The sequence below is a fragment of the Natrix helvetica genome, assembly GCF_964273705.1.
Source record: "Natrix helvetica genome assembly, chromosome: 1".
Classification (NCBI taxonomy): Eukaryota; Metazoa; Chordata; class Lepidosauria; order Squamata; family Natricidae; genus Natrix; species Natrix helvetica.
The window spans coordinates 7,803,949-7,814,577 of NC_138548.1; the positions used below are offsets into that span (position 1 = coordinate 7,803,949).

General features: G+C 48.4%; 1 protein-coding gene across 1 annotated transcript; it reads left to right on the top strand.

Annotated features, from left to right (window-relative positions):
- The first annotated feature begins 7,550 nt into the window (after positions 1-7,550).
- Positions 7,551-9,775, top strand: FEM1A (fem-1 homolog A). Its single transcript, XM_081941358.1, has one exon. The coding sequence runs from the start codon at positions 7,693-7,695 to the stop codon at positions 9,655-9,657; it is 1,965 nt and encodes a 654-aa protein (XP_081797484.1). The 5' UTR covers positions 7,551-7,692; the 3' UTR covers positions 9,658-9,775.
- The last annotated feature ends 854 nt before the right edge of the window (positions 9,776-10,629 follow it).

The window sequence follows — 10,629 nt, forward strand, 5'->3', positions numbered from 1 at the left end:
TGGTGTGAATTGTGCCATCCTTTCCCCCCATAAGTCAAAAGTCCTTGTGCCCAATTAAGCTGGGACTTTGTTGAGATGTTTTTCCTCCTGATCCTTCAACCAAATGTTTAAAGATGAGAACTCTTAAGGATGCCAGTTCTCCACGTGGTATCTCCCCAATATCTGGATCCCAAATCTGGCTAACAAGAAAAAGTGGAACACCACAAAACAGCATCGCTTGAACTAAGACAATCCAAAGGTGTTAAAACGGTGTTTCACAACCCTAGCTGGTTTAAGATGGGTAGACTGCAATTCCAGGCATTGCTCAGCCACCATGCTTGAAGATGGGTGGACTTCAATCCCCAGAATTGTCCAACAAGCACAATTTAAGATGAGTGGACTTCGACTCCCAGAAATCTCCGACCAGTATGCTTGAAGATCAATGGACTTCAATTCTCAGAATTCCCTAGACATCGTTTGTTTATTTATTTAAGATTTGTTTGTCGTGCATCTCGTCTTTGAACGTGCTTGAAGATGGGTGGACTGAAACTTCCAGAATTACCCAATCAGCATGCTTGAAATCGATGGACTTCAATTCCCAGAATTCCCTAGACAGCATTTATTTATTTATTTATTTATGATTTGTGTGTCGTGCATCTCATCTTCTAATATGCTCCCAGAATTCCCCAACCAGCATGCTTTAAGACGGATGGACTTCAATTCCCAGAATTCCCTAGACATCATTTATTTATTTACTTACTTATTTACTTACTTACTTAAGATTTGTGTGTTGCGTATCTCATATTCGAACATGCTTGAAGATGGGTGGACTGCAATTCCCAGAATTCCCCCAACCAGCATGCTTTAAGATGGATAGACTTCAATTCCCAGAATTCCCTAGACATCGTTTATTTATTTACTTACTTACTTAAGATTTGTGTGTTGCATATCTCGTCTTTGAACATGCTTTAAGATGGATGGACTTCAATTCCCAGAATTCCCCCAACCAACAGCTTAGCTAGAGACAGGTCTATCCACAGGACAGCCTCAAAAGGGTCACGATGGAGACCTTAGGGCAGTGATGGTGAACCTTTTCGGCACCAATGATCTTTTTTTTGGCTCTTTTTTGGCTGTTTCCCAGCGCTCCAGCGCCCGTAAAGGCCGGCTGGCCAATGCGCCAGAAAGCAGAAGAGCAGCTGGCAACAACGTGCATGCCTAGAGAGGGCTCTCCGTGCCACCTCTGGCATGCTTGCCATAGGTTCGCCATCACAGCCTTAGGGGGATATAAATTTCTTCTTTAAAAACTCCAGTAATGGTATATCCACAATTTCTGAAGGCATCCCATTTCTCTAATTGTTCTGTCAAGAAATTTCTCATTTCTAGGTTGGATCTGTCTGATAAGTTTCCATCTCACAGTTACTTCTAAGATGGAATGGAATAATATGGGATAATAGGAATCTTAATATATGTAACTGACTTTATAATGGAGCATGTTAAGAGTTCTGTAAGAGGAAACTTTAGTGAACAGGATAAGGGTTTGCAAGAGGAAGCTTAATAAAAAAGAAATCACACATAGCCAAACCGCAGACTTGAAGACAGGAAACTTAGGCAGGAAACGTAGTCATAAGATGTCAAAAGTATGTATAATAGTGATTGCAAAAGAATCCTTTGGGATTCAGTCGTTGCTTCTTTGTGTAGCGACTGAATCTTGCGCAATAAACCTTTTCTGTTTGATCCTGGAATTCCGTGTCAGTTCCTATATTCCATAATACTTCCAGTTGAGCTACTGAAGCTCTGCAACAGCCGCTCAAAACTGCCTGGAAAGACACACCCTTGTCTTTGCCGTTTTGACTTTTTTGACCTTTTGTGGCCCTCTCTTGTGTGGAGGCCTAGCCCCGTCGCACGGAGGAGCCCTCCCCCCCCAGCCCCCACCCCACCCAGTTCCCATCCTGTGCCAATAAATCCTTAGATTATGGCTTAAAATTGTTCTCCAACGATTGCTTTAAGCACCACCGCCGAAGTCCATTTGCGACGGAGAATTGGGTAGTTATTCAGAATAGCCGGGAAATTGCAGCCTTCTTTGTTGGCAGCAGACAATGGCTGGCATTTGATGGAAAAAAAGATTAGGCCTCTTGCCACGTTTGAGAGAAGGTCATGTCAAAAGGGGGTAATTTCCAATTTTTAGCATCCAATTCTCTCTTTTCTTCTCTTTCTTTCCCATTAGATCTTAATCGATGCCCTCTCTCGGTCTCCACACAGAGACGGTATTTTCCATATTATATACATTTCGAACCCTTTGAGGTTTGATGCGCGCAGACAACCCCCCCCCCTCTTCTTCCCCCCAAAAACACAATGTGCAGCAGTGTTTTCCAACGGTCGCCATTTTCAGAGGCGTGGACTTCAACTCCCAGAATTCCCCCAGTCGCTCTCATGGGAGCAAATGAACTGTACTGAATTAAGGCAGTTATTCATTTCTGTCTGTCAGAGAAATGTGAATTCTGGGAGTGGAAGCCCGCGTATCTTAATGTGGCTGGGGATGAAAAACATTTCCAGGGGAATTCTGGGAGTTGAGGTCCATATATTCTGTCATTGCTGAGGCTGAGAAGCACTGGCGAGGTAATTCTGGAAGGTCAACCCCCCTCCCTTTAAGGCATGCTGGCTGGGGAGTTCTGGGAGTTGAAGTCCACCCCCCTTAAAGCATGCTGGCTGGGCAGTTCTGAGAGTCACACCCATCTTAAAGCATTCCGGCTAGGGAACTCTGGGAGTTGCACTCATCCTAAAGCAGGGGTGTCCAAACTTGGGAACTTTAAGACTTGTGGACTTCAACTCCCAGAATTCCCCAGCCAGACTTGTGGACTTCAACTCCCAGAATTCCCCAGCCAGCCATGCTGGCTGGGGAATTCTGGGAGTTGAAGTCCACAAGTCTTAAAGTTCCCAAGTTTGGACACCCCTGTCCTAAAGGATGCTGGCTGGGAAGTTCTGGGAGTTGAAGTCCACCCATCTTAAAGCATACTGGCTGGGAAATTCTGGGAGTTGAAGTCCACCCATCTTAAAGCATCTGGCTGGGGAATTCTGGGAGTTGAAGTTCATCCCTCTTAAAGCATGCTGGCTGGGAAATTCTGGGAGTGGAAGTCGAGCCATCTCGAAGCATTCTGGTTGGGTAATTCTGGGAGTCACACCCCTCTTAAAGCATGCTGGCTGGGGAATTCTGGGAGTTGCACTCATCTTAAAGCATGCTGGCTGGGGAGTTCTGGGAGTTGAAGTCCACCCATCTTAAAGCATACTGGCTGGGGAATTCTGGGAGTCAAAGTCCACCCCTCCCAAAGCAATGCCGGCTGGGGAATTCTGGGAGTGGAAGTCCACCCATCTTAAAGCAATGCCGGCTGGGCAATTCTGGGAGTTGAAGTCCCCATCCTAAAGCATGCCGGTGAGGAATTCTGGGAGTGGAAGTCCACCCATTTGAAATCATGCTGACTGTGGAATTCTGGGAGTCGAAATCCACTCATCTTAACCTTGCTAACCTGGAGAATGGCTACCTGCACGGAGGGCCAGCTTGCTTCTTCCTCTTTCTGAAAAAGAAGGACTAGGGGAGACATGATAGCAGTCTTCCAATATCTCAGGGGTTGCCACAAAGAAGAGGGAGTCAAACCATTCTCCAAGGCACCTGAGGGTAGAACAAGAAGCAATGGGTGGAAACTAATCAAGGAGAGAAGCAACTTAGAACTGAGGAGAAACTTCCTGACAGTGAGAACAATTAATCAGTGGAACAGAAGTTGTGAATGCCCCAACACTGGAAGTCTTTAAGAAGATGTTGGATAGCTATTTGTCTGAAACGATATAGGGTTTCCTGCCTGAGGAGGGGTTTGGACTAGAAGACCTCCAAGGTCCCTTCCAACTCTACTATTGTATTGTATTGTATTGAAGGCACATCTGGGAGTGTGTGGGGGGGGGGGCACTCCCACAGCCTCACCCCAAAGGCACAAGTGCGGGTCCTGAGTGGCCTGGAGAGGGGTGGGAAGCTGAGGGGAAGGAGAAAAAGGCCCATGAGTCATCCCAGGAATTAAATGGATGCAGTTCTTATTAATGGGCACTTGAGATAAAAGTAGGCCTGCATCCCTCAATGCCATGGCAACGTGGCAGGGACCAGTCGACCTTCCTTCCCAGGTTGTCTGTACTGAAAGTCCTCCATCACATCCCTTGATACCCACTTTGGAATCTAGGCACCGGCCACCCCCGCCAGTTGTGACATCTGGGTTTCTCGGATTCCCACACCCATCATGCCCAGCAGCCCCGTGCTCGAGAGGCACACCACCTCCTGCTCATCCTCTCCCCCGTCTCCGGGTCTCTTTTGATCCGTATCGAGAAAATGGATCTCTTCAATCACGGTTCGCGTGACTGACTTCGTGGAGGGATAAAAAGCAGATGGAATTCGTGATGTATCTCCCAAATAAACAGGAAGAATAAACCGTCAACATGTGCCGATATAATGTTTTTATTGAAAAACACGTGTATGGCCTCCACCCTCATTGCCAAACACCAGGCAGCTTACAATTGAAAATAAAATAATGTATACATCTACACCCGATGTACTTCAATCAATCAGAATAGAGCTCGAAGGGACACTGGAGGTCTTCTAGTCCAGCCCCCTCTTCTTAAAAGCCTCCAGTGATGGAGCACCCACAACTTCTGGACACAAGTTGTTCCACTGGTTAATTGTCCTCACTGTTAGGAAGTTCCTCCTTAATTCCAAATTGTTTCTCTCCTTGATTAGTTTCCATCCATTGTTTCTTGTCCTGCCCTCAGGTGCTTTGGAAAATAGTTTGACTCCCTCTTTTTTGTGGCTGCTCCTCGTATAGTGGAAGACTGCTATCATGTCACCCCTAGTCCTTTTCTCTAGATAAAGTTCCCCTCGCACATATGTGTGCTAGTCGTTCCCAACTCTAGGGGGCGGTGCTCATCTCCGTTTCAAAGCCAAAGAGCCAGTGCTGCCTGAAGACGTCTCCGTGGTCATGTGGCTGGCATGACTCAACGCTAAAGGCGCACGGAACGCTGCTCCCTTCCCACCAAAGGTGGTTCCTGTTTTGGTACTTGCATTTTTATGTGCTTTCAAACTGCTAGGTTGGCAGAAGCTGGGACAAGTCACGGGAGCTTACTCCGTTACGCGGCGCTAGGGGTTCGAACTGCCAAACTGCTAACATTTCTGATCGACAAGTCTTAGCCACTGAGTCACCGCATCCCGACTTTTCTCTAGATTGGACATGCCCAATTCCTGCAACCATTTTTCCTATGTTTTTTTTTTTTGTCTCCAGCCCTTTAATCATTTTAGCTTCTCTTCTTTTCTCACACTTTTTCAAAAAGAATAAAAGCAATAATCTCCCAAATAGGAAAAAATTGAATATTTTATGCATCATCAAGTTAGTCTTGACAGTTAGCGACCATGTAAATAGATATTAGGGATTCAGGATTTTATTTTAATATACTATTTTATTTTATTCTATTTTATTTTATTTCTTATGCTGCCCACTCTTCCCTCCCTCCCTCTGTCTATGTACTGGTAGTCCTTGACTTACGACCACAAATGAGCACAAAATTTCTGTTGTTAGGCGAGACATTTGTTAAGTGACTTTTGCCCCATTTTACGATTTTTCTTGCCACCGTTGTTTAAGTGAATCATTGCAGTTGTTAAGTTAGAAACATGGGTGTTAAGTGAATCTGACTTCGGCATTGACTCTGCTTGTCAGAAGGTCACAAAAGGGGATCACCTCACCCTGGGACATTGCAACCTTCATAGCATCAGAATTTTGATTGTGGGTCCATGGGAATTCTGCAACGGTATTAAGTGTGAAAATAGTCAGAAGTCATATTTTTCAGTACTGTTGTAACTTTGAATGGTCACTAAACAAACTATTGTAATTTGAGGACTTGTAAATATTCCAACCCCAGTCTTGGTTAGTTTCTAGAAGCGGAGCAAGTCTAGGCTGTAAATAATGGGATGGCCACTAGAGGGCAGGGAAAGGTTGGAAATTTGGACATGTTTCTGCTGCCCTCTAGCAGTCAGCCAGGGAATTGCAACCAATGGTCAGTATATCTGTTTTCATTTGTGCCGCTCTAAAAATCTTATTTTGGGTAGAAAATTCATACGTACAGTACTATTGCATGGTCTACAATCATTAAGTTATTAGCCTGGGGGTGACACACAGTCTTTAAATTAGAAATATTTTATTTTAAATTAGAAAGTAAGTACAGGTAATCTCTTACTTACAGCACTTCACTTAGTGACTATTCAAAGTTACACAACTGAAAAAAAGTTACTTATGACCGTTTTCACACTTATGACGGTTGCAGCAACCCCATGGTCACGTGATTTACAGTCGGGTGCTTGACAACTGATTCACGTTTATGACGGTTGTGAATCAGGGTCCCAGGGTCACGTGATCCTCTTTTGCGACCTTCTGACCAGCGAAGTCCATGGGGAAGTCAGATTCACTTAACAACCCTCTTACTAACTTAACAACTGCAGTAATTCACTTAACACCTGTGGCAAGAAAAGTCGTAAAATAGGGCAAGACTCACTTAACAAATTTCTCGCTTAATAACATAATTTTTGGGCTCCTAAGTTGAGGACTACCTGTACGTTTTTTTTTCTTTACGTATACTGAGAGCGTCTGCACCAAAGACAAATTCCTTTTGTGTCCAATCACACTTGGCCAATAAAGAATTCTATTCTATTCTATTCCTATTCTATTCTGTTCCACTCATTTTTTTCTTTTTTTCTTTTTTCTATTCTATTCCATTCCATTTTTTTTCTTTTTTCTATTCTATTCTATTCCACTCATTTTTTCTTTCTTCTTTTTAATTCTATTCTATTCTATTCTTCTTTTTATTCTATTCCACTCATTTTTTTCTTTTTCTTTCTTCTTTTCTTCTTTTTTCCATTCTATTCTGTTCCACTCGTTTTTTTCTTTTTTTCTTTTTTCTATTCTATTCCATTCCATTTTTTTTCTTTTTTCTATTCTATTCTATTCCACTCATTTTTTCTTTCTTCTTTTTAATTCTATTCTATTCTATTCTTCTTTTTATTCTATTCCACTCATTTTTTTCTTTTTCTTTCTTCTTTTCTTCTTTTTTCCATTCTATTCTGTTCCACTCGTTTTTTCGTTTTTCTATTTTATTCCACTCATTTTTTTATTTTTTTATTTTATTTTTTCTATTCTATTCTATTCTACATCCACCAGAACACTTAAGTAAACAAACTCCATTTCCCAGAAGCCACCACACCTACTCCGACGCGCTCTCTCTCCGTCGCTCGTTCCCACACGCCTCTTTTCCCCTTTCTGGGAAAGGGAGTTTCCTTCCTAGGGTGAAACCCAGCCGCGTCTAGGCAAAGTTATCGCTTCTTTGAACTACCCTTCCCGAAAGCCCTCGCAGCAACCCTCACACTTTCGCCTTCCCTCGCGCGCCCGCCGGCTCCCTTCTCCCTGCGCTTCTTGGGAAATGTAGTGACGAGCGGGACTGCCGTCTTCGAACGCGGGCCGGCGCGCGCCCCCGTCCAGACTACCAATCCCGGCGTGCCTTGGCCCGGCGGGAAGGTCCGCCATTTTGTTTTCGCCTCAAGAGGGCTCAAGATGGCGGCGCCGGTATCTGAGGCGACGAGCGGCCTGTCAGCGCGGGCCGCCCCGCGGTGGCCTTGATAGTCGCGGCGGCGGCGGCGCCATGGACCTGCGCCTGGCCGTGTACAACGCGGCCCGGGAGGGGAAGCTGAAGCTGCTGCAGAAGCTGCTGGGCGGCCGCGGCCGGGAGGAGCGTCAGCGTCTGGCGGCGGGCCCGGGTGGCGCGGAAGGCCCGCCGTTGCTGATCGCTTCCCGCCACGGTCACCGCGAGGTGGTGGAGTACCTGGTGGACCACTGCGGCGCGCGGGTGGGCGCGGGCGGGTCGGTGCGCTTCGACGGGGAGACCATCGAAGGGGCCCCGCCGCTGTGGGCCGCCGCCGCCGCCGGGCACCTGCCGGTGGTGCGGAGCCTGCTGGAGCGCGGCGCCTGCGTCAACCAGACCACGCTGACCAACTCGACGCCGCTGCGGGCGGCCTGCTTCGACGGGCACCTGGCCGTGGTGCGCTACCTGGTGGGCGAGTGCGGCGCCGACCTGGAGGTGGCCAACCGGCACGGCCACACCTGCCTGATGATCGCCTGCTACAAGGGCCACGCCGACATAGCCCGCTACCTGCTGGAGAGGGGCGCCCAGGTCAACCGTCGCAGCCTGAAGGGCAACACGGCCCTGCACGACTGCGCCGAGTCTGGCAGCCTGGAGATCCTTCGCCTGCTGTTGGCTCGCCGGGCAGAGATGGAGCGGGATGGCTATGCCATGACCCCGCTGCTGGCCGCCAGCGTCACCGGGCATGCCAACATTGTGGAGTTCCTCATCCGGGGGGCGCTGGAGGAACCCCAAAGCCGAGACGCCGAGGAGGAGGAGGAAGAGACAGAGGATCAGCAAGGAGAGGAGGAAGAGGAGGTGGAGGATGAGACCGGCGGATCCCACGTCTACTGCACCCGAGAGGCCGCGGTGGAGGCGCTGGAGCTGCTGGGCGCCACCATGGTGGACAAGAAGCGCGACCTGCTAGGTGCCCTGAAGCACTGGCGCCGGGCAATGGAGCTGCGTCTCCGAGGGGGTGAGGGTCTCTCCAAACCGGAGCCTCGGCAGCGGGTGCTGGCTTACGACTACGCCCAAGAAGCGAGCAGCATGGAGGAGCTTGAATCGCTCATCACGGATCCAGATGAGATGAGGATGCAGGCCTTGTTGATCCGAGAACGTATCCTGGGACCGTCTCACCCGGATACCTCGTATTATATCCGCTACCGGGGGGCTGTCTATGCCGATTCGGGCAACTTTGAGCGATGCATTAACCTGTGGAAGTACGCCCTCGAGATGCAGCAGGGCAACCTGGAGCCTTTGAGCCCCATGACGGCCAGCAGCTTCCTCTCTTTTGCCGAGCTCTTCTCGTACGTTCTGCAGGACCACTCGAAGGGCGCCTTAGGGACTCAGCTGGGTTTCTCTGACCTCATGGTGGTTCTGAGCAAAGGGGTCCGCGAGGTTGAGAGGGCCCTCCAGCACCGGAAGGACCCGGTGGCGGATGCTTCCCAGTTCACCAAAGCCTTGGCCATCATCCTCCACTTGGTCTTTTTGCTGGAGAAAGTGGAGTGCTCTCCCGAGCAGGAGCACCAGAAGCGCCAAACCATCTACCGCTTGCTGAAGTGTCACCCGCGAGGCAAGAACGGCTTCACCCCTTTGCACATGGCGGTGGACAAGGACACGACAACGGTGGGCCGCTACCCAGTGGGGAAATTCCCTTCTCTCCACGTGGTGAATCTCCTGCTGGAGTGCGGTGCCGACCCGGACAGTCGGGATTACGACAACAACACCCCGCTGCACATAGCTGCACGGAACAATTGCCCCCTCATCATGAGCGCCCTCATGGAGGCCGGAGCTCACATGGATGCGACCAACGCTTTCAAACAGACGGCCTACGAGCTCCTTGACGAGAAGCAGCTCACCAAGGCCATGATGCAGCCTTTTAATTACATCACCTTACAGTGCCTTGCCGCCCGAGCTCTGGATAAGCACAAGATCCCTTATAAGGGTTTCATCCCCGAAGAGTTGGAAGCCTTCATTGAGCTGCATTAGCCAAGAAGGACTCTACTCTCTACCGGTCTCTTCCTAGACCCATTGCGGCCGGCAGGGAGAGGACTTGGATTCACGGTCTTCCTGGGGTCTGGATTTTAAAAGCTTTAGTTTGCACTTGGCCAGCTTACGTGGTCTTTGTCTTCCTTCTGTCCAGCCCCTGACATGGAGAAGGCATCTTTTGCCCAAACGCAAAAGTGGCCTCGCTGTTTGGGATCTACTTAAGTAGATGACAGGCTCTACTGCAGGGGTATCCAACCTTGGCCACTTTATGACTTGTGGACTTCAACTGTCAGAATTCTGTGGACGTCAACTCCCAGAATTCACAAATCATAAAATGGCCAAGGTTGGAGACCCCTCCTCTACTACTGCAGTACTTCTCAACTTCGGCCACTTTAAGATGGGTGGACTTCAACTCCCAGAATTCTGAGAGTTGAGCTCCACTCATTTTAAAGTGGCCCAAGGTGGATAAACGCTGCCTTACTCCCTCTACGGGTCTGTCCCTAATCTGTCTTTGAAAGCCCCCCTCAAATTATTCTCCCTGCCCTTCCAGGCAAAGCCAAGGAGTTGAATTTGGTCCACTTCTCATTTTACATTAATTTACTCCCCTTTTGGGACACTGCAAAAAAATAAAATAACATTGGCTAGATTCAGTTTGCTGGAGCTTTGCCAGGGCCCCCCAAGACAACCTCCGGGGCTGACCTGTTGCTGCAAAGTTCCTCCAATCTTTTCTCAGCCCTGCCCCATCCTCTTTGTGTTCCTGTGAGGCAATAGGGGGCTGCCGGATCTGATTTTGTGACCACAGTGGCCACGTGCAAGATAGAGGAATGTTTTTTGCATGGCCTTTTAGCGTGCACGTTAGTTGAGCTTTTAAAGTTCTTCCATGTTGCAGCCTTCCTTTTCGAAGACGCAAGAATGGACTAAGGCAAACCCACCAAGTCTTAACAATGTTCAGCCTTGTAACTTAAGGGGGGG

What these genes read in the sequence shown, in the direction of transcription:
- FEM1A (XM_081941358.1), top strand. Translation starts at nt 7,693, where the DNA reads ATGGACCTGCGCCTGGCCGTGTACAACGCGGCCCGGGAGGGGAAGCTG.